The sequence below is a fragment of the Protomyctophum parallelum genome (assembly GCF_964188405.1).
Source record: "Protomyctophum parallelum genome assembly, chromosome: 21".
Lineage (NCBI taxonomy): Eukaryota > Metazoa > Chordata > Actinopteri > Myctophiformes > Myctophidae > Protomyctophum > Protomyctophum parallelum.
The window spans coordinates 29124853-29149961 of record NC_139713.1 but is presented as its reverse complement, the minus strand read 5'-3'; the positions used below and the strand labels follow the sequence as shown (position 1 = coordinate 29149961).

Below are 25109 nucleotides of genomic sequence, written 5' to 3'. Positions count from 1 at the left end.
GAGAAGGAGAATGTGAACAGAAGAGAGAGAGAGAGTTTATCTATTTGTGCTCACTGCTTATTGCAATACTGCAATAGCTGGCTTCTTCTGTTGAAACATTGTTTGACCCCATTCTCTGCCAACAAAGAGGAGAAAGTAGGGGAGAGAGAGAGAGAGAGAGAGAGAGAGAGGGAGAGAGGGGGAGAGGGAGAGAGAGGGGGAGGGAGCGCGATGTGGAGAGAGAGAGGGGTGATGAGTTATTTAATGAATTTTCTCTCTAATATAGCCTTGAAGGGTGTGAAGTTGTGAACTGTGAAGGCCCACACACCGTCACAGACACCTCCATCATCTCTGTAACCTGCTGCAGATGGTGTCTGTGACACTAATATCACACAGACCCACTCGCTAGATGACATGACTCTGATGCAGATGGCCGTTAATGTGTGCAACTGATCTGCACCGAGGGCCTCTAAACATAGCTACCTGCAGTTTGGTATTGATGCGAGATGCCATTCTTCTGTTGACATGGAAATGGTTGTTTACAGTACAAGACCTTGGGAAAGTATATGTCCTTAGCATAAACATATTAATTAAGCTGCAGATTCCTAGTTTGATGTACAGTATGTATTTGCTGATTTTATATGTATGTGGTTTATAGGGGTTTGCAACAGTTAATCAAAAATAATTGATTTAATCTATTATAATCATAATCAAAAATAATAATAGTTGCAGTCCTAATGACGTAGCAAGATAAATAGACAAAGTGCTGTTTCTAATATTCAATATAGAAACATCAGGGAGCAATCTAAAGGATATAGACGACGTATTCATCTGTTTTATTTCCCTATACACGACACAATGGTCATTAACCCCTCCCACCAACCACTGCCCCTCCCCCTCTCCGATTCATCCCTGCAGCATTAGTTCACGTTTAGATTGATGGCCAGTTTGCAAAGAAAATAAAGCCATAATGATATAGATTTAGGATCATTTCAGGGATTGATTTCTTTGGAAGCTAAAAGGGTGAAGCCACTTATGTCAATGCTAATGACCATTTCCACTGGCATTTAGGAGAACTGCCCATTATCTAAAAGCTCACATTATGGCAAATATGATTGGGAATGGAAGATGTGTGCAATCTGAACTCACCTCAGACCAGCGATCTGCTTCCCACAGTGCAGGGCTGCGATCTTGAACAAACACATGCCAGCGGAGTCCGTTCCAGGCTGATCTTATTTTCTTTTGTTTGAATTTATTTAAAACATTATGGTTGTAATCCATCGCAGAAATTTGCCAATTAAATTTGATCTGATCAGAGTCAAGAGGCAGAGACAGCATTTTCCATCTCTGCATGCTGTTAAAAATAAATAAATAACTGACCACGGTCAAAAAGGAGCAAGTTATGCTGTAATATGCTTTGTAGCTTGTTTATCACATTTAGACTGTCAGAAGAGCATTCTGGAGTTGGGTTTAACTAAGTTAAGCATCTACAGATTGATGTAGAGAGGTTGCACTCTGCCTGTTGAGTTGCAAATGCCCCCTTAAGTTCCAACACTTGTGATTAGAGTTTCCACGCTTCGCCGGAGGATGACCTGACTTGGCGTGTGTTTTTGTGCTCCTCTCTGACCTGATTCTAATGTTGTTTCCCGAGGCTTTGGTAACTCGCCTCTCAAAGATGACACTTTCCTGACATATCGATCGGCCAAGGGCAGGGCTTACTGCAGCAAGGGCAAAAAGACAGCCTGTATTTCTATCAAACACACAGGGTTGTGGAAAACCAGGAGTGCGTGTCAGGTTTACTTAGCCACACGAACCCTAGCGCAGTGGTTCTCAAAGTGGGGTCCGGGGACCCTCAGCGATGCTTGAAGGGGTTCAAGGGGGTCCCCAGCCAAACTAGTTAGTATAGCATCACAGTCCGTTTGACTTTAACCGTGACCAGATTTTTCCCCAAAATGAGTTAATAGCACAGGCAGACTCTTCACATACTAGAGCATGTCTGAAATAAGTGTCAGAGCTCAAATCGACATGTAAATATGAAATAAATGCTTAAACATGTAGCTAGGTGTAATGTTAGAGACCACAGAAGTGATCCTTTCAAAGCCTCTTTTCTCGCTGTTTTCTGCAAGACATTACTCTATATAAGCCATATCTCCAAAACTGGTGGGTCAAACTGAACAACCAATATATCAATTAGAAGCTATGATTACCTGGTTTCATATGACATGAATTAAAAAAAATCCAATGGCAGTCTCACAGTCAAATTTGGTCACATATTACGCAATGCTTGTGTTTACACAAACACTCAAAGCTGGACATTCATTGTCAATGGCATTTAATATTTGTGTTGGGACAATGGCCTTTAATGTTTGTATTTACTACACACACCCTCAAAGCTGGACATAGGAGGCAATCTATAAGCTCACAGTCATTAGCTTGTAGATCATTACTGTATAGTTATTCTGGTCAGTGTCAAAGAAGAATTTAACGATATGTAAACAAGCAGGTCTTGGCATAAACTCACAGATTTCAGCCAAACATGCTTACTGTACTGCCAATTAGAAATGACTCATTCAGGTACTGTGTATTCCCGGAAGAAATCAATCTAAACAGACTGCAACATCTTGCCACATGGTTGGATGGGGATCTTTACACAAAACAGACCTATATTCAGGGAAAGACCTGTTTGTTGATAAACAACTAAACACACAGGCAAGGTCTTCCTGTATTCGGACCCCCACACCCCCCTTCCTTCCTTCCCAGCTCTGTGATGTCATGTGTAAGGAATTGGTCTGTAGCAATGGTTCTCAACATGTTATTTGGGGACCCCCAGAGTCCCCAGTAGTAAATGATTTGATAGTCAGGAACAAAATGGACCCTTACAAATTTGGTTAAAAGTTTTAAAGGGATTGTGACATTAAAAAAAAGGTTTTGGAATTGTTCTTATTTTTTTAGGTTTTCTAATCTCAATTGCACCCAAAAAACATGAACTTTTAACATTCAGTAGATTTTCTGTGATCTGGGGTTTTCTGGCTCAAACAGGTGCTCTGATTTGCCGGCAGTAAGTGATGTAAGACCCTGCAAATCCCATATATGTCAATGGGATTTGCCAGCAGATGTCACTGTTTTCACTGTGTTGCCTGTTTTCATTGTAGCTTAAAAGGCTTCCAAACCCCAAAGAAAACTTCAGACCACAGAAAATCCACTGAATGTTCAAAGTTCAGGTTTTTGGGGTGTAATTGAGGTCATAAAACCTAAAAGAAAAAAGAAAAAGAAAAAGAAATGAAAATGAATGTCATAAAACCTTTAACACTTTTTAAAATTAAAATGACACTGTTAAATGAACAAGGTTTCAGTACAGTATAGATTGGCATAAGGCTGCACAATATATCGTTATTGTATCGTTATCGAGGTACTGTATGAACATGCGCAATATCAGTATCGCAAAATAAATTGATGTATCGTCAATATATGGACATATCGTACATTTATCGTCCACTTCTAAAGCCAGCAACATCCCTCTGTTTTAGCCAGTGCCCCTCGGAAAATAAACCACCACTCTATTTCTCCCTCTTTCATGCTCCTTTTGGTGTGTGTGTGTACGTGTACGTGTGTGACTTGTTATTATCCAGTTTTTTTTATTAATAAGGTTTTGTTTTCAATGTTGCAACACTTAAACTATAGAATGACATTTTAACCGTAATATCGTATTGATATCGCAATATTTGGCATAAATACCGAGATATTAAATTTTGTCCATATCGTGCAGCCCTAGATTGAGTCACAGAGAGACAAATTGTATCAAATGGGGGTCCATGGCGTGGACTAATGCATATCAAACTGGGTGTCCTTGAGATTAAAAAGGTTGAACGCCACAGGTCTATAACATTGGTTTTCTTTAGGCCCCGCTCACTAAATAAAGCATGCTTCTATACGAGCTATAACCTCACTCAGCATGAATATAAACTCCACAGGATGGGCCCAAACAGGCCATCAGTTAGCCTGACCCTGACATACACCTCCCCTTGCCTGATTACATGTATACACCAGCCCCATCTATCAAGCCATTGATTTCCCTGTCAGCCCACTTGTCTCCCCCTGGTTCTTAGCCTCTCCATCAGGACTTCATTGTTTGTCTATTTTGTGTTGGATGTCCCACCGTGATTGGCGCTATTGCATGTCATGTATTCTCCCCGGACGGCCTCATAATCACTGAGCTTGTGTAGTGTATGCTTTTGTCTTTTGTGTGAATCCGAATCAGGGAATCAAGAGGGTTTATTATGCCACTCACTCATACTGTATACATACAGGTTCAAGCAGCAAAATGTCTGTGTTGCATCTCCGCACATCAGCAATATTTACTGGAATCTTGCTTGTATTATATCTTCTGTCCATCTACCAATCTCCACCTCCATCACTATATCCCATACTGTAACTAGCCTAATCCTTCCTCCACCCCTTGCACCACCACACTACATCTCTTGTGGCTTCTTGACAGATGCAAGATGGTCGCTGCTATTGACTCACACTGTACTTTATCAGCCCGTCCATCCATTCCCCTGGCCTGCCAGCAGTGGTGGAAAGTAATTAAGTACATTCACTCATGTACTGTACATATGTACAAATTTGAGGTGTTTTTTACTTTGCTTGAACATTTACATATATATTTCTAATTCTTTTAAATTCTACTATACTCAGATGCAAATATTGTACGTTTTAACTCCACTACAATTATTTGGTTAAGTCAATTTGCAGAATAAGATTACGTATTAACCCATTTAGGACGGGAACCCCTTTTGGGGTTTTTACCCTTAAAGACGTGAACCCATTTTTGGGTTCTTGTTGGGTTGCTATGTACACTTGTACAGCATATACTGTAGCAACATACCACTTTTGTAATTTTAGAATTTGAAGGTCAGGATTTACGAAGGTTTTTTTAGAATCGGCCTCAGTCCTAAATTAATTAAATTAATTAATTAAATTAATGCTAAAAATGCATTTACCAATTAAGCCCTAATACATTTTTGGTACAAACGTTTGTAATTCTACTCAAGTAAAATGTACAGAATATTCCTACATTGTGGTAGACATACAGTTCTTCCACCAGCATCATTCCTACAGCAGTGGCTGCCGGACCACTAAGCCTGGCTGATGGATCACAGACCCTGCCTCCTTGTAGACCCTCCATGTCTCTAGCAGCTCTCATTCATCTCCATACGACCGCACAATCAAGAGAGATCGCTTCCTTGTCTCATCACTCCTACTCATGACTTTGTTGCTGTCTCATTTGTTGAGTTTTGTTTTTCTGTTGGCTTTTAAATTTGATTTTTTTATCATCACTCTCCCCTGTCTCTTGCCCCCCCATCTCTCTCCTATCCTCCCCTCTCCTCCCACCCATCATCTCTCCTTCCCAAAGGTTCCTTATATCAGAAGTCCTCTGAGCCCAAAGACAAGAGTGATTTGGGAAATTCATGTGAGTTATTGTTTTGTTTTATGTTATTTCTGCTTTCGTTCACATTTTCTGTCTACAGTCTTGCTTCATTTTATTTCATTTTATTTTATTTATTTTTTACCTTTACTGCATTTGGCACAGCAGAGGACTCCACATCATGTGTAAATGCTGTTACATCACACAGCACTGACCCCCCCCACCCTGTCCCACCCCAGATATCGAGCAAGATGATGCAAAGTTAGTTCAGTCAGGTATACTCGAGCAGGTTCATGCTACACTCAAGGGGCATTAACGTATTCGAGGGGTTGATATGCTGCATTTCTATGTGGGTGTATACAGTGTTTGCAAGACCCACACGTCATGCGCTGATGTGGCAGTCAGCTGACCAATTGGGCGGGGTATTAAAGCTCACCTAGTTAGCGAGACTGCATGCATTCTTCCTGCCTTCCTCTGCGTATGGTTCCTGGTTGTTGTTATGCACTGTTTTCTCCCACCGCCACCCCAGCACCACCGGTGGGCTCTGTTATTTCTGTATCATGGGGGATTGTTATTGTATATCTATCTCCCTGCTCTTTATGTTTAATGATGGTGTTTAATTGTGCGAGAATATTGCAAGATATTGCAGAATATTGCAAGATACAACGCCAAGATAATATATATAGGAAGTGAATTCTAAAGAACATTTATTAGTAGTACTGTATGTATCTCTGGGAACCCAATCTACAGTAGCCTACACTGTAAAATCCCAATTATAATAAATATGAGAGTCTACACATGGAACCAAATGGTATGTGTAACAATGAGTCTTATCCAGAAGCTGGTATCCAGACTCCACGTTGAGTACCACTGACATTGTGCGTGCGTGCGTCCGTGCCAGCTTCATGGTTGAAGCCAGCATGGCTTCGACCAGAAAGCTTGCACGCAAGCACGCACGCATTCCCATAAGTAGAGCTGGCACTGCCATTTACCCTGTTGCTCCTCGCTAACTTCAGCCTGAGTGTTAATTCCAATCTGAGTGCAACAATGGACCCATGATAAGTGTCCATTTCAACCATCTTTATATCATATTTTGCTGTGAAAAGGGATCTAGGGCCCAGAGAATGAGTTACCTCTCCTCTGTTCTCTCTTCATTTTAACCAACATTTGTTTTCTGTCTCTGCATTTCTCTCCCCCTTGCTGCTATTCTTCCTATAGAGCTCTGCCTCCAACCCAGAGAATAGAGTGTTCAATAATCCCTTTCATTTCCATTTATTGTACTATGCCCCTTTCCGACGATCACTCATGTTCAAAGGCATGTATTAATCTAAGCGATACATTTTAATGTGCACATTTAGCAGGTTGCTGCCTTTTATCATCAAAGGCGTGGACGGGAGATTGTTCCACTGAAGGGATCTATATGTTAAATAACTGCAGGGGAGGCTGGCAGAGGAGGCAGAGTTAAATTACATTTTCAGACGTCCAACGCCGGCTCCCTGCTTTGTTCTCTACCCATGTCGGCACTACAGCGGGGATTAGAGGCCTAACGTACAATATTATATTATTTTAATATGATGTCTATGTTAAGACCTCATGGACAGGGTCACTTGTCCTTGGGAGGGGTTGAGTGGGAATGACAGAAGTGAGGTCTTAATATGAATAATTTATAATCCATCGTATGACAAAAATTGCAAAAGTCTACAAGCTCACAACCCGTCGCACTTCAGCGTGTTATGAGCTTGTAGATCTGCTACTTTTGGCATCGGATACTGTACGACTAAATATAAATCAGACCTTAATAATGCCCACACTCACTTTATCTTCCATCCCCATTTGATTTTTTAAGTCCCATGTACTGTATCTATTGTGATTATTTAAACCCCATGTAAGTATGTTATTGTTTAATGGAACACAAATAAGTACTCTAGCATTAACAGAGCACAGAGTGCTTTATAAGATAATTTCAAGTTGTTCCTTTGTAAAACTCAGATTAATTGGTTAAATGTAGTCTGTTTTCAAAGCATGCCTTAATGGCAGTCACACTTTGCAACAATAGAATAAACAGGTTTAAAAACAACTAAATGTCTAATGTTGTGAGTCATTAGATTAATTCATCAGATTTAGAGAATCAGTTTATATCCAAAAAGAGTTAACAGCCCGTCAGCACGGTTGAAATACGGGTAGACCAACAATAACGTGTTCAGAAATGACACACCTTGATTTATGTCTTTAATTTGGTATACAAGCACTCTCGCCTGCTTCCCTTTATTCTCACTCGTGCACGAGAACACAGCAGACAGATTGAGTGCCATCTGCATCACTGAGAGACATGAGGCTAATTTGCGTAAAAGGCTGACCACCATGCAAACACTGGTGTCACTGGGGTCTGTGGTGAATGCTGCCATCTGCTGGTGCAGTATCTGTACCCTTGTCCATGTTCTCTCACTGTTAATTGTTAAAGCAGAGGGGGCGGCTTCCTTATCAAGAAGCTCTAGTCTCTCTGCACAACATGTATTTATGTACTTAATTCTTAGTGTTATTATTACTATATAGCCCCTCTACTAGTTATCATGGACTGTTTATTCACATTTGCACATTGAACTCCCATGCAACAGCTCACCTCTGCCTAAATGTATATGCCGTCATACGATAGTATCCAGCGCCCCAAAATAGCTGACCTACAAGCTCACAAGGCGTCGCAGTGCGACACCTTGTGAGCTTGTAGATTGGATATTGTCAGCTTTACTGTACATGCATGCAATTGGTTCTCACAGTACATGCATTGGTTCTAACAGTACATGCATGCCTACAGTACACAGTACACTTCTCGCACTCATGCACACCCACATGGAAACTTGCAAGCGTGCACACACGTGCAGCAATGCATACAGGCACACTTACTCAGTGGTGCGATGCAAAGCACAATGACACTTCTCTGCCTCTGGCATTTAGACACCTATAAAGAAGGCTTCATTTTTAATTTGTCAGACTTGGTGACAGTGAAGGACGTTCTTTACCAAACAGCACAAAGAGCTCTGACTGTTGCAGTTAGACATCCATTAAAATGTCTGGGGCTGTAATGACGGCCTGTCTCAACCTGCGTTTTCCTCATAGCCGCCATTCGCACGCCACGCTATAGGCCGACCAATCAGGGTGGCTTCTGCAGCTGGAAGCTGGACAGAAAGACCCCAGGAGGGGGAAAGTCATGAAAGAAATGATGTGAAATGGAAGCTTTTCTAGATCTTATCAGTGGGGCTTAAGAACAAAGGGCACATACTGTATGTGGGAAATGCTCTGAACGGCATCACAGAGCAATTTGAAAGACATTTGATCAGACTGGCAGCCGTGTGGAATTACTGTCTGTATTCCATTTAGTTGGTAGTTTCTTTGAAGGCATCTTGTTGCTAAATACTATTGTCGGGTTCAATGTCAATACCAATATTGATATACAAGACACACATACTGTATTATAATGTATTGTATATCATATGTGTATATACAGTATGTGTATTATTGTGAAACAAAAAACATTTTGTTTGTCTAATAAGGAATGGGTCTCATTGACACGAAAATTTAAACATCCATCCATCCATCCATCCATCCATTCATTCATTCATTCATTCATTCATTCATTCATTCATTAATACCCACATGCACGCATGCAAACAGCCACATGGAAGACATTAAAGCCCTCTGTATTTAAACTCTGAGATATTAGATCTTTGCGTAACATCATCAGTATACATGGGCCTCACAGATACTGATCTAAGTAACTACAGCTACAGGCTTTAATGTGTAATGACTGTTGACATAATTATGTTTTTTGTGTTTCATTCCATAACAACCGTGACGCATTTTTATCAACACCCACTCTATTTCCCAGAGTCAGCAATGAAAGGACCTCTTAGGAGGAGATAATAATTACCCAGTAGTACCCTATGTCTCTGTGGTGATTAATATCCACCTGCATCTTGATGCAGGATATTAATCTGCTGATATTGGCTATCACGGGGCTCATCAATGAGCTGCCTATCAACAAAGTGACTCATGTGCCCATTAAGACCTGAGACCAGATGCCACAAATGTCTTCTAAATCATGACATGGCTTTCTGAAGTCAGTGGTTCTCAAACTATTTGACACAGATGCGTCCTGAGGTCCAAATGGCTTAATATAATGATACAAAATCCAATGAGACTCCATTTTGTTCTCTTCCAGTGGCGCCCACCACAGATGACGTGGCGCTGTACGTGGGTGTGGTGATTGCAGTGATCATGTGCCTGGTGATCTCTGTCGTCGTGGCGCTCTTCATCTACCGGAAGAATCACCGCGACTTCGACTCGGACATCCTGGACTCCTCTGCGCTCAATGGCGGCTTCCAGCCAGTCAGCATCAAGACTGCTCGAACAGGTTTGACAACAAAGACATGGAGAATGTGTATGGTCATGTGTTTGATGGTTTGCGTGCATGCACGTGTTAATTATTGTATAATGATTCATGTAGCTGAAAGCAGCAGTACTGGGGGCCAAGCAGCAAGTGCAACACACCATAGCAACAGTATGTGCTCAGTCGGATTCATATTCCTCCATTTGTCATGAGTCGTGTCCTTCTACCACTGTAAGAAGGTTCATGGCTGTCAAGCATACAAAGTTGTGTGGTGTTACAGTGTTAGAAATGCACTCTGTCGAGGTGCCAACCTGCACACAAGTAGGCCATACATGACCTACTTGTGCGCAAGCAGAGTGCGCAAGTACTGCTACAAGTACTGCTACAACACCGACATTCCCAGCCGATCGCAGTACTTGCACACTCTGCTTGCGCAAGTAATTACTAGAGGTTCGGGCACCACACGGACCTCACACCTACGTCACACTGCCGACCCGACTGATATGCCCATATCTGTCAGTCTTTGTCCATTTTATGCCGTTATGGAGATCCCTGATGTCATATGGAGCTGATTTGTTTGCGACTGATGACACGTTGAGGTTAGAAAACACACTCCATATTTGGGCATAGCTGCATTGGGAACTTCTTATATGGTTATGGCTGAGTCATGGTGACATGAGCGTGAGGATGTGGTCTGTCCGCCCGTCCTCCCTTAAGCCAATTTTAAAAGCATTTTGAAAAAAAGCCAAGCCCCTCTACATTGTTGAATGAATATTGTACAGTCTACAATATTCATTGCCTCATCGATATTCATTTTCTGACATACCAACTTTTCTTGAACTGGAATTTTAGATACTAGACCGGTGCCTGACTGTAGAGCAACGAGTCGGTAATAATGGAAGTTGGAGATCCATGCCCCACCCGTTGTACCTGTGCCAGAGTACCCCTGTCACCCATCTGTGTCCCTTTTATGCACATATATGGATATTTCTGTATCTGTCTCTCTGTGTCCCTTTATGGAGTTCTGTGTCAGGCATTTACAATTTAGCCATTTAGCAGACGCTCTTAATCCAGAGTGATTTACTGACTATAGTATAGAGTGTTATGTCTACATAAAGTGCTATTTAAGTTACATTAGTTGAGCCTATCCATACGCCTGCAGGAGGTCGAGGCTAGGGCAAGTGCTATGGGCTAAGATGGAGTCTGAAGAGGTGGGTTTTCAGACTGCAATGGAAGATTGGGAGTGAGTCTGCCGTTCTGATTGCAATGGGAAGTGCATTCCATAGTTTCGGAGCCAGAAGGAAGAAGAGGGGTGTTTTTAGCAAAGTATACTTCCAGCTTCCCTGCGTCGGCCGATCTGAGTGCATGAGAGGGTTTGTGCAATCAGACTTTCAAGATATGGCGGTGCCATACCTTTGGTTGCTTTGAATGCCACCATCAGAGTTTTGTACTCTGTGCGGCCAGCGACCGGGAGCCAATGGAGGGATCGGAGAAGGGGAGTGACATGTGCGAGTTTTGGCTGGTTGAAAACCAGGCGAGCTGCAGCATTTTGGATCAATTGGAGAGGCTTAATTGCGCATGCCGGTAGGCCACTAGGCCAGTAAGGGAGTTACAATAATCAAGTTTTGACATGACTGATGTCTGGATAAGGAGCTGGGCTGACTCCTGGGTGAGGAAGGGTCTGATTCGTCGAATGTTATTTAGTGTAAACCTACAGGATCGAGGCATGCCCAAATATGGAGTGTTATGTCAGAACAGGCCAGCTCCATATATGGAGCCCAGGCAGTGGCCTTTTGTGGCGGTTCTAGACAACTGTGGGTCCCACCGACTCGACACCGGGCACTGCACTCCCTGTGGGGGTGTGGAGCGTGTGTGTCGAATTTGAAGTCGGTGGTGTGAACGGTTCTCGAGTTACGTGGATTACAGACGTACAGTACATACGTACAGAGACATTCTATACTGATTCATAGATAGATTGGTCAATAGTTTTAGAAGTATACAGAGCTTATGGGTCCTTGAGGCAAATGTGTTCCTCGTGAAGAGAGGCATGCGGAACAAATGGCCTGACTGTAGATCAAATAGGGCACGAGTTATGTCTGTTCAAAGTTCAGATCTTTTCAAACATATTCTATTCAACCCTTTGCCAATCTGAGTATTTGAGGATTATTTGAGGGTTCGTTTCTTGCTGTTTGGCATGACCCACTATTGTACAACGTTATCCCTGAACTAAAAACACTTCAAGAATGATAAAACTAACAAATACAGTAGGGTGATTCACTGTGTGAATCACCACTGGCTGGTATAACAGCCAGTGTAGCTCTGCTACAATATGCAGGGTTTGTGTCGTGAGCCATGGCATACATACTCTATCAACCTGAAGCATTGAGCCACATGTGACCCCCCCTGCCCTAGTGGTGGTTGTTTGTCAGTGACGATAAAAATATAAATGGGATCCTTTGATTCCAGTTGAGCAGGGAGCTAGGAAAGAAGGTATGGAAAAGATACAGCTTCTAGGGTGTTTGTGTTGGTGAGGCAATGAGACCATTACAGTCCTTGTCATTGTGACGGTGGGCCAATCTGTGCACCATCATTACAGCATAATAAGGCCTGTGGCTATGCAGCATATTCAGCTGTAATTACATTTAGACTGAACAGGCCAAGCTGAAAAGTAATGGTGGGAGGATAAAGACGGATGGCTCTAAGCTGGAGTGAGAGCTGTTCTGAAATATCCTGAGTGTTAATTTAACTTTTAACTTTAACCAAATGGACCCCGGCTCCATTTGTACATTCTCTGAGTTATAGAGCCTGTACGGGTCCATTTGGTTTGTAACTAAATTAAGACTCAGGATTTTACTGTGTTCTGTTCTGTGTTCTAGGTGAATAGAAGGGTATTGTCAGACAAGAGGTGCAAATGAGGAAGTGTGTGTGTGTGTGTGTGTGTGTGTGTGTGTGTGTGTGTGTGTGTGTGTGTGTGTGTGTGTGTGCGTGTGCGTGTGCGTGTGCGTGTGCGTGTGCGTGTGCGTGTGCGCGCGCGCGTGTGCATAGAGAGGGTACTGTAATAATAGAGAAACAGAATAGTAAAGGAGAAAAGTGGTACAGTAGTTGTACAGTAGAAAAGTGGTACAGTAGTTGCCACAAATATACATTAGTTTAAATTTAATGAGATAAATATGTTTTGTGCCAATCTACAGTTCTATTCATTATTTCCCAAGATATTAATTCATAAGTGCTTTGATATGTTCGTTCTCATGTTGACCTTTTGGGAGTAATTAACAAAACATGTCAGAAGAGAGGCCAGGGACACATTCAGCTTTCCACATTGTTATTACTGTATGTGGTTAGGTGATTTTTCTTTGCGTGAAGAAATATCTTTTCTTTCCTCTTCTCACTGATGCCATGTTTTGAGTGTAAGTCAAGTCAAGCCTGAGTGAGTGCCAAAATAAAGCTGACCTCATTTGCATGACAAGTATTGTTAAATTAAGCACAGACGGTAATAATTTAGTTCGTGAGAAGAGTGTGCACTCCTGTTCAGCAATTCGACTAGTAAGATTACATTTAACAAAATCAAGTCTGCTCTGGTATAGCCTTATTGTCCATTTGCTTCAGTCACGCTTTGACTGTCAGACAACTTGCTTGCATTTCACAAGGAACTATTGTTTGATACAACCTCTGCATACAGTAGGTTTCACTGTGGCAAGTTGCAGTGACATGTGTAGAACAGGTAGACTGGGTAAGACAGGGGTTGATGACATATATTGGAACCACCAAACTGAAACAAATCACCATGGGAGAGCACTGGGAGAAGTTGTTTTAACTGGTTGCAGCTGTGCTACAATTTTAAAATCGAGGAGAGTTATTCTGAGCTATCGTGGATTCTCTGTGAACAGGATGTACAGTACCTGGCACCTGCTTGGCATACTATTACTAGGAAGATGGGAGCCTGAGACATAGCCATGTGAAATGGCCGATCAACAAGCCCACAACGTGTGGCAAGGCAACGTGATGTGAACTTGTAGATCAGGTATTTTTGGTTACGCTGGTGCAAAACGAATAACACGTCAGGCTTAATCACTTTGAAAGATGTTCGGAGGGAGTATTCTAAAAACTGGTCGGGGAGTCTGGATGTAGTTCAAGGGAGGTTACCTGGGGTCTGTGGAAATAGAGTGGAGGTGTGACCTGGTATTTTGGGGGATTATATGAAGGAATGTTGGAACTGATTGAGGTGAGGAGGAGTGAGGGACCAGACTTCTTTGAAGAAAAGGATGAGGGCAACCCCGACATCTTTGGGAGGAATGTGGAGGGACATTCAAGTATTTCTTTGTGATCTTTCTGTGAGAAATATGGAAATTGCCTCTGACTTCTCTTGGAAAGGTCTGTCGGGAGGTTCTGTCTGGAAAATCCTCGCATCTCTAGATGAGGAGGAGCAATTAATGGACTAACCTTTGCCACTCTGTGATCTTCTTAATCTTCACATTTTATATAGTTTCACGATTTTAACTTTTAAAGGGACACTTCACCCTTTTTGCTAAAACATATATGTTAATGACGTTTAGAAGCTTTAGATCACTTTCCTGGGGGTATTTATGTGTGTAATATGTGGTTTTAGATATTTTAGATTGTAGCAGTGAGCCTGTTGTCTCTAATGTCATGGACACTGGTCTCACTACCTTCCTGGACTACAATTCCCATAATTCTTTGGTGCACTGCTCCTCCTTGTGGATAGGGGGAGAGCTGTCTTACTGAGACAACATGTAGTCCAGGAAGGAAGTGAGCCCAGTGTCCATGACATCAGAGACAACAGGCTCACTGCTACAATCTAAAATATCTAAAACCACATATTACACACATAAATACCCCCAGGAAAGTGTTCTAAAGCTTCTAAACGTCATTAACATATATTTTTTTGCAAAAAGGGTGAAGTGTCCCTTTAAGCTCTGGGTCCCTCACTGCCATGGAAAAGAGATTAGTGTTCTGTTCATATAGTTAAGCATGAGCATACAGAGATATCCTGGAATATCCACTCAGAAATATTGTTTTCACACAATTGTGATTTTTCTAATTCAGTACATGCTTTGGCATGTCTTGCTTTGCAGTGTATGATATGATTGCCAAAGTCACCATTTTTGTAGGCTTATCATTCTAATACCTACAATTTGTTGTAGTCATTTCAGAGCACACTGGTGGCATGTTGGAAATCAAACTTTCCAAACACGATAATAAACAGTCTATAATAGGCCTAGATCAAATAGTTGATTGTTTTGTAGTTGATTGAGTTTTGCTGATTAGTGATTACTGGTCTCTGATTAGTGATTAATGTTCCATGAAGATGGCGGTGGCCAAAGTGAGACAAACCTACCATTTTAACGTCAGTTTATCATTTTACTGTGGTGGGAAGAGGGGGGCACAGCTCAGAGAGGGGAACATAAAAGTCTTAGGAGCATAGAGAGTGGCCAGAGTTTGACAACATGCTTAGAAAGGAGGGTGAAAACAGCAAGGTCTGCTGCCCTCTGCAGCATAATGTCTCTATTAAACCTTTATGCAGTACATATTCTTTTCAGGCCTTTTGACTATTACATATTGCATCTTCCTTGCAATATAATAATTTGATATGGATATAATTCTGCTCATTTCAATGGCACATGATGGTAGCACAGTGGACATAATATGTCCACTGTGCTACCAATTATTTCACAGCAAAATGCAAAACTAAACTTATTTTCTCCTAACAATATTCCGTATTTCAAATTTTCTATTAATACTTTATTCATAAAAGATTATTTGAAATAATTGCACTAAAACAGTTTATGGCTTGCTTAACTTGCTTAAGTAAAAATCACTGAATATGAGCATGCTAAATGAAAACAAAAAGCAGGCTATTTTAATACTGAGTATGCTGCTCCTGTATTTTTCTGCATGCGTGGATTGATGATGTCAGCTAATTTTAATTATTCATCAAAAATCCACGTGCATGAAACACATTGATAATTGATATTGTCTGCAGAACCTTCAATTACAAAATATAGCTGGCTTTACAAAAAGAAATCTTGTTGGAATTTGTTGGAAGCCCAAAGTAAGAGCTTGCAGCTAAAGTCAGCCAAATGTGAACTGAAACATAAACCAATATTATTTAAATCGTTTGGCACTGGATGCAGTCTTGGTGGAGAGGAGAGCAGTGTGAGGGCAGAGGGCCCCTGAACCCATTCAACACAGACGTTCATCATTGATCCTTGTACCTGTTTGGTAACCTGAGTGTTACTGATGCCATCTGTTGCTTATCGCTCACTGTCCACAGGAAACCTTGTATGTCCAACACCGTGCTCTTCATCATTGGCGGTCAAAAGTACTCACATTTTGTATCAATTCTGCAATGTAGAAACACTCTGTTAAAGTAAACATCCGGTATCCGGTATTCAAAAGTATTGGCATCAAAATATACTTAAAGTACCAAATAGCATATCTACAGATCTATTTTCTATTAAAATAACTAATCTCATGGCGTTGCGTTGTGAGCTTTGGCTATTTCTGTTGCTTCATACAAAGTATTACATGATGTGAAGCCTGCAGAGATAGTTCGGGCAGACATGACCAACTCCTAATCAGGTGAATAGTCACATGCACATTTCTATTTAAACCTCCATGCTTACTGCTCATTCTGCTTGTTGCTGCTGTATAGACAGACAGACAGACGGACACCTTCATTATTCCGCAGGCAAGAGTTGTCGGACTGAAATGCATATATGAAAAAACATAACATATGGAGATACAAGGTTTCTGTCTGACATTATGAATCACACAGAGTTGGTCTAAGCTTTCTCACCGAGTAAGATTTCATTATGTTGTGGTGAACGACTTTCAGCAGTAAAACACACGGTACAGTGAAACACCACTACACCATGCAGAATAAATTAGCAGAATGTGGCAGTAGTCTCGGTGATGGCTGCCAACGCTCCTTATTTAACCACAGTTCTTCACGGTCTCTTGGTTTCCAGTTGGTTCCTTTACCATTTCCCCCGGTTTCACAGCTGGAGCATCCACTGTTCAGATGTATGTATGAGATTGTGATCATACTACCATTCAATCGCTTGAACCCCTAGCACAGTGGTTCTCAAACTGCGGTCCGAGGAGTTACGGGACTCTACTCTGTCCATTTGGTTCATTTGTACACTCTAAAAATATTTTATCATATAGATTATCCCAGAGATAGAAAATTGTATCAAATGGGGGTCCTTGAAATTAAAAGGTTTGAAAACCACTGGCCGAGCGTCTCTATTCTAGGGGGAACTGGAACATTTGCTGAAAATAGCAGATCTACATTCAATCTACAAGCTGAGCTTGTAGATCAGCTATTTTTGGCGAAGAGATTTGGTGTAGCTGGGAAGAACACAATAGGGAGGCCAGTTGGAAAGTGGCTCACACATTTCCTTCTTTGACTGATGCAATTTCTTTCCAGCTGACCTCCTCACTGCACCCCCTGACCTGACGTCAGCGACGGCCATGTATCGCGGCCCTGTCTACGCGCTCCACGATGCCGACAAGATCCCCATGACCAATTCCCCACTGCTGGACCCCTTGCCCAACCTGAAAATTAAGGTCTACAACTCGTCAGGATTGGTCACCCCTCAGGACGACCTGGGAGGGGACTTCTCCTCCAGGCTGTCCCCTAAACTGCCTCACTGCCTCCTGGACAACGGCGACAGCACCATGGGCCGACGGACCCAGACTCAGACCCTGCTCCGCACCAGGGACCCGTCTTGTACCGCCCTGGGCTCCTTCAACTCCCTGGGGGGACACCTCATTGTCCCTAACTCAGGTACTAAATTATAAATATGTATTTCAATTCTTTGTAAGGTGCATTTCAGTCAGTGCCATATTCGCACAAGTTGTTTTTTTCTTCTTACTTTATGTCATAATTGGGGTTTCACACCCCAACCTTCACGCCACCGAGTATGACAAAATGGCCGCAGTGGGGGTAACTCAAAACTGAAAAGTTGTAGTTGTAGGTTGTCAACTTGTCAGTGGCTCTTCTGAAGCCTGATTTATATACGGTTGCACAACGGACACGCTGCAAGCTTGTAGATCTGCTATTTTCCGTACACACCACTGGTGTGCAACTACTCATAAATTAAGCGTAAGGGGCAACTGGAACACTTGTAGCTTGTCCAGCCACGAGGGTTTTGGTTTGTTTCTGTGCGGGCGTTCCTTCATGTGTGCATTTTCACATAAATATCAGTGTGTGTGATAAAAGGATTAACACCCCTCCGTGGAGCATTGCCTGAAATGGAGAGATCATCCATCAACCTTTCGTTCAACATCCCACAGAGACTGCTCCTGACTCACTCATAATGGGCAAGAGATGATGCTCTCAACCAACAAATGCTAGAGTGAAAACCCACCCAAACAACATTTACATAACAATCTTTTGATCTGGAAAAATGTACGGTGGAATTTCATACATGAATGAATCTCTCCCAATGTTAGACCTCAGACCCGAATATGTGATTCTCTGTAGTTAGATGTTTTTTAGTTTTTTTTGTAGAACAAAATAGGAAATTGTCTTAAGCCAGTGTTAACCACAGAACATAGTATAGTCTTCAAACCCAAAAGCTATTAAAAACAAAAACATATACTTCTGACTGCTAGCTTGTTTCCGGGTTTTAGATCTACAAAGTGCAAACTTCAGCGCTCTAGTGGCAATGAATAATAAACCAAGTTTAGAGACCCATGTTGAATTTCCGCAAATGTGTGCACACATGGTCACAAACCTGGCAACACAAAACAGTTTAAGGACATGACCTATAACTATGAGATTGAAAACAAATAGGAATCACTGGAAGACCGACTACTGTCCAGTTTGAGCCTCCTATTCGCTACCCCTTCACATTCTTTCTCCAGTTTGTGTCAAGGTTTTTTTGCACCACCCAAATGCAGGAAGGAACTGGGGAATTTTCAGGGGATAAAGCGAGTTTATTTCTCCAGCCAGATACTATGCAGGAACACACAAGCAGTGATATACTAGATATACTAGCAGGAAACACAGGATTAACGGACACGGTACAGGCAGGACACAATAGTATAACCCAGTGGTTCTCAAAGTGGGGTCCAGGGACCCTCAATGTTCCTTGGGGGGGTTCAAATGGACCCTTACACGTCTGTAACTCTGAAGAGTGTACACATGGAACATGTACACTCACTCTTCAGTGTTATGGGGTCCTTGTTTGAAATGAAAACGTTTGAGAACCAGTCCTTAACAGCAGGGTTACTCACAGAGCGAGAACTGTCTGACATCAAACGGATGATCTGACACATGACTGATAGAGGACAAGGTTTTTATCCACACAAGAGCTAACGGGACACAGGTAAACAGGATTGGCCTGTTGGAGTGGCCAGATTTGAGAGAGATAAATATGATGCCCGGGACCTGTCCACACGTCTTCATAATTACACCCGTAGGAGGCCCAGGATGTGTGGACACATCTTTAGGTCCTTTTTAATTATATAAAATCCATTTTTTGACAGCGGCTGTTGCTAGGCATCTCCCTGGTCGTCTGTCCCGGAGCTGTTTTGCTGCGCATGCAGCTATTCACTTCCTGGTTTACGGCCAACAATCTTCCTTATTTTCTGACTTCATCATGCATCTCATTTAGAACTAGAAAAAGTGCCCTTCTGGCACAGGTCTCCACCAGGAGGATAGGAATGTTTAGGAGTAATATAAACATGTTTTTTGTTTGTTTGTTCCAATCTTTGCCAATCAGGATGGAATATGGGAAATGGTGCAGATCCGTGTTGATCGCACGCATGCACAATCCACCTGTTGGTGGCGCTATAACAGGCCAATGTGAAATGGGTGGGCTATATTCCTCAGCCTAGTAGGAAAGTGCGTGAAAGATTTCACGTCAAATTGCACGCTGCGTTCATGAATTGAGGCTTTTTGTTCAAAACAGGCCAATCCTGCAAAATTTGAAAGGCAATGTTAGCCAATTAGGATGGAATATGAAATATCAGACACATCCGTCTTGAGCACATGACTATGGAGATACTGTGTAACGATTTGCGGGATTTTTGGACAAAATCCGGAGGAGTGGCCCAGGCCGTAGCGTAACGGTCTGGGCACCGGACTGGTAATCCAGTCGCAGTGTGCCGCGGGTTCGACTCCCGGACCCGACACGGCCTTTACTGCATGTCATCCCCCCATCTCTCTCCCGTTTCCTGTCAGCCTACTGTCTGTCCCTTCAAAAATCAATAAAAGGCGTAAGCCGCAAAAAAATATCTTTTAAAAAAAAAAATCCGGAGGAGTAATATCCAAAAATGTGTTTTACAAAAGTCGGCCTCCTGGTGGCGCTCTAAAAGCCAGATGTGAACCAATTTGCGCGATGTTTGGACAAAATCTGTAGGTGTACTGTGCAAAAACTTGTTTTGCACAAAGCGGCCTCCTGGTGGCGCTATAACAGGCCGTTCTGGAAATTTTGGGGCAGAGGTTCATCGTTGGCATCCAGGGAGTGTGTGTGCAAAATTTGGCATCGACCGGGTTAACGGTGCCGGAGATTAGCTGCTCACGGACACACACACGGACGGACGGACGGAGTGCAAAACATACTCTCCCCCCATGCCTTCGGCCTGGTGGAGACAATAAAGAGAATAAAGAATAAAGAGAGATCAGACTTATTAGCGCAAGGTAGTAATGGCAGATTTCACCTCCCGGTTTTGGGGGGAAATGGAAGTCTGCCTCATCTGCTTGGCACTTTATTCTGAAAAAGAGAGAGAGACACGGAGACAGATTGTGTCAATTTGTGATGAGAGTCATATGTCTTCCAAATATGATTCTGATTCTCACTAGCTGAAAAAACAGTAAACAGGTTATTAGAAAGTTTGCCCAAAAATAGAGACGCCATGGTCAATGTGGTTGAGCTTTATATGCAACTGTTAATAATTAATATAAGCTGTTTTTCCATGGACCGCCTGAAATGCGAAATGTCACCCGTGTCTCAAACTGTCCCAACACTAATCGCTCAACACTGTCACCAGTAAGGCTTGTCTTCATACCCCCACAGATTGACTTTGAAACAATGTGTTAAAACCATATGTAGTCAATCATTAACAGGGCTTACACATAATGCATGACAGAGAGTGATGGATAGCTGGTTTTCGTGTGTGTGTGTGTGTGTGTGTGTGTGTGTGTGTGTGTGTGTGTGTGTGTGTGTGTGTGTGTGTGTGTGTGTGTGTGTGTGTGTGTGTGTGTGTGTGTGTGTGTGTGTGTGTGTTGCTAAAGCTATAGGGTGTACTGTTTCATGCTGCTTACATTAGCTTTGCTGCCCTCGCTTCAGACACATGTGGGCTGTTTATAACGTGCCACAGATGCATGTTGACAGGCGTAGAAAAACAGACTGGGACATTAAAGGATACACCAACTCCTCGAGTTTCCCCAGTTTCTGTCTTTCTTTTTTTTTTTTCTTCCAGGAAAAACATCTTCAGCCGGTGGTAGCGCTAAGCCACCTCATCGTGTTACATAGGCAGGGAGAGAGAGAGAGAGGAAAGAGCACATTTGTCATGTGATCTGTTTCGTGTGTCTGGGAAATGGAATATTTTGTGGCACTGACAAGTCTGACTGTTTGGTATTTTATTTTGCATCCTAAAATGCATTTCCCTTCTCTTTGAAGCTTTGGTATGAGGGACGGCTGTGTGTGCGCACGTGTGTGTGTGTGTGTGCGTGCGTGTGTGCGCACACGTATGGATGTGGAGTCCCTGTGGTGGAGTTGTGTGATTGCCTTGCTAGCCTGGCGAAGAGAAGCTGTCTGTCACCCTAAGAAAAAGTTCAGTGCAAGGACATGGGAAATCAATGAAGTATCTGAGGAACCCCGGAGAGAGAGAGAGAGAATGTGTAAGAAGGAGATGAAGAGAAAGCCAGAGCAAAGTGCAGCAGGGGTGGAGGATCTAAATAAATTCAGATTGGACAGGGCATCATATCAAATCAGTGTGAGATGGAAAAATGTAAATCACACTGGCAGCAGCTCTGGCGTGGCAATATCAAAATGTTATGAAGGGTAGAGAGCTCATTGATTTTGGAAATGAAATGTCAAATTATTTCCCAATGCCATGTGATAAGAGAGTAATATGCCATAGTATTCACGTTCAGAGCATTGGGGAATCAGTATGATTATAATTCCTTAAGAAAAAAAGTTGCAGTCTTCATTTGGGCTTTAATTCTGTGCTACAGAGACAGTAGACTATACATTGTACAAAGATAAACCCTTCATGAATAACCCAATTTCACTTGTTAAGTCTTTGTTTCTACAAAGGGGGTTGGAAAATACTGGTATACTTCATCATTTGGGATCTTCTCGACGGCGCTTTCATTGAGTTTGATGTGCTGAGATTAAAAGAGCTGCCATCAGTGCATAATGGCGCACATTGTTCATCCGGGTGTTTTTGTACTGTGGGCCTCATGTGCCTCTCGTGCAGTGACACCGTGTAAAATAAACCAAGTATGACAATATGACAGCCATGAGAATAATGACAAAATGTCAGGTTTTGAGAATAATGGCAATGAGCGTTTTGAGAGCAACGCTTGTAGCATGTAAGCCATCTCACAACATTGAATGTTTGTTTCTGTCCCTGTGTGTGTGTGTGTGTGTGTGTGTGTGTGTGTGTGTGTGTGTTCTAGGGGTGAGTCTACTCATTCCAGCAGGAGCCATCCCTCAGGGCAGAGTGTATGAGATGTATGTGACCGTTCAGAGGAAAGACAGCATGAGGTAAGCGTGTCACAGCATTGCCACAGTCCACTGTTTACCTCTGTCAAACCCACAGCGTCTCCCCTATACACTCTACTCTATTGCTAATCTGTGTGTGTGTGTGTGTGTGTGTGGTCCCCCAGGCCCTTGGTGGACGATGGTCAGACAGTTCTCAGCCCAGTAGTGAGCTGTGGGCCCCCCGGGGCCCTGCTGACCAGACCGGTCATCCTCACCATGCACCACTGTGCTATATCCGACAGCCAGCAGGATTGGTTGATCCAGCTCAAAAGCCAATCACAGCAGGGCCAGTGGGAGGTGAGGCACCCCATTGGACACACTGAACGGCCTTGTGAAGTGGTCACTTCACTTCTACTGTCCAATGAGTTTGTTTGTTTTTGTGAGGTTTTGACAGTTAAAGACAAATCAAGGAATTATTATTGATTTAGTGTAGACAATTTATTGGACAATTGGTTTCTTGCTGCAAAGGTGGCATTGATTCCGCTTGGTTTGGCTCAGTGTGCAGAGAAACGCTGCTACTGACGGTCACTAAAACGGTACCATCTCTTTGGTTGATATTAAGCCGACATACAGAAATATAGCAATAGCATGTATGCTTTTATAAATGTCTGTTTACTTGTGTGTGTGTGTGTGTGTGTGTGTGTGTGTGTGTGTGTGTGTGTGTGTGTGTGTGTGTGTGTGTGCGTGTGTGTGCGTGTGCGTGCGTGTGCGTGCGTGCGTGCGCATGCTGCACATTGTATTGTTGTGGCCTCTGTGCCTTGGGGGCGTGTCATTAGCATACTGTAGTTGATGGTGATACGTTCTTAAGTTCTGCCCGTCTCCACCACGATAAGCCTTCCTCCTGACACCCTCTCTGTGCACTCACACACAACGCACGCACGCCCATACACTTAACATCACGTTAACAGCACAACAATACTATATTATTTACATACAGCACGCACAAGCAAGCATTCATTCAGTACAGTCAGCGCATGAGTTCCATTATTAACACGCAGGATTTCACTGTGAACAAATACAGCAATCCGACCAACATGGAGGGACTCCGAGGGAGGGAGCTAGGGAGGGAGAGACTACACAACATCCCTCTCCCCCCGACGTAGTTGGAAACTTACTGCAGTCCATTAACATTTTCCCCATATCCCTGATTACCTGTCAAGGGAAGTTGTATATTTGATGCGTGCAATGATTTCTGATCGATGAAATCATTACATGGCAGTTGTTAGCTGTCACAGGCCTGTCAAGTAGCCATTTCCCTATTACAACCCAGCTACATTAATTTGAGTTCAGCGTCTTGGGCCGTATATGCTGTGCTGTGTGTACAACAGTGGCTCTCAACGTGAGGTCCATGATGGAGTTCGAGACTAAATGTATAGCCTACGGTAGTTGTGAACAGATGGACCCTGTAAATCCAAGAGTGTACAAATGGAACCAAATGGACCCGTACAGGGTCCATTTGGTTCCATTTGTACACTCTCAGAGGTATTTTAACACTGAGGAGCATGCAGTGTAGTTTGAGGTCCCCAGAGGTTGAAATCTTATCAAATTTGGGTCGGTGGCACAAATTCATATCAAACTGGGGGTCCTTGAAATAAAAAACAGTACATCAGTGATGTACAGCATGTGTCCTTCTGTCGGCCCCATCATTCTATTGTGGCCAGAAAAACAATCGTCTCTGGGAACTTTCTTTAGTTTATTTGTACAGTCCCCCGGCACTGTTATAAAGCTGTGGCATCCAGACCAGAGGAAAGTTATTACAGTGCAAATTCCTCCGGCAGCCAAAGATGGAAGCGTCCTCCAGTACAGTGCAGTACAGTATGTCTCTGACAGAATGGACCTAGGCTGCAGCTGGAGAGCAAGAGAGTGGTGGGTTTGATGTGATAATGAGAGGCCAGGCTTCTTCAGGACTGAAGTATTTCCACTCTATTTGCTCTGCTGCGGGGAGAAAAAAAGAGAAAAGAAAGAAAGAACTTGTCAGCACTGTTCAAGGTGATCCGCCTGTCAGGGTGATCTGCAGCTGGTTTGGTCCACCTCTGCACACAGTACATCCAACCACTTTCACCCTGGTGTCCCTGCATTGACCATGTCATTACTGCAGGAGTGCAGGCCAACGTGTTTTATAAACATTGTGATAATCACACCCAAACCCCAAATTCCATGTATCTTATCGGGTTCACTTATTTTTGCCCGACCTCCTTACGGAAATGTATTCACATCTGCGTCTATATATCTTTTGTTCACAAAAAGGAAAATAAATACCAGTGGGTTTGTGTGGTGGAAGGGCATTAGATGACGAATTTGGTTGTTACCTTGACTGCATACAGTATATCGTTGTGACTTTGATGAATTGCGTGGAAGCAGCCAATAAAACTCCAGCGCAAACTGTGAGGCAGAACTATTGATTATATCTCTGAGCTGTCAGATGCTTAATATCTGAAGGTGACGGCTACTTTCTTTATATCGCTGCTGTCCGGTGGAAACCTTGTACGTCCAAAACTGTAAAATGAACAAGAAAAGACATGGCGGCACGCTGTGAGCTTGTACTTCCTCTATTGTCACTACTTTTGTGTGACATTCT

At 42.8% G+C, this 25109-nt stretch overlaps 1 protein-coding gene across 1 annotated transcript in view; it reads left to right on the top strand.

Moving 5' to 3' along the window:
• Nucleotides 1-25109, top strand: part of unc5cb (unc-5 netrin receptor Cb) — a 176734-nt gene that overhangs the window by 139835 nt on the left and 11790 nt on the right. Inside the window, exons 8-12 of the mRNA XM_083793978.1 lie at nucleotides 5393-5449; nucleotides 9621-9812; nucleotides 17239-17598; nucleotides 22447-22534; nucleotides 22657-22828. Of these exons, the coding sequence (XP_083650104.1) occupies nucleotides 5393-5449; nucleotides 9621-9812; nucleotides 17239-17598; nucleotides 22447-22534; nucleotides 22657-22828 (869 nt within the window). The remainder of the gene's footprint in view (nucleotides 1-5392; nucleotides 5450-9620; nucleotides 9813-17238; nucleotides 17599-22446; nucleotides 22535-22656; nucleotides 22829-25109) is intronic.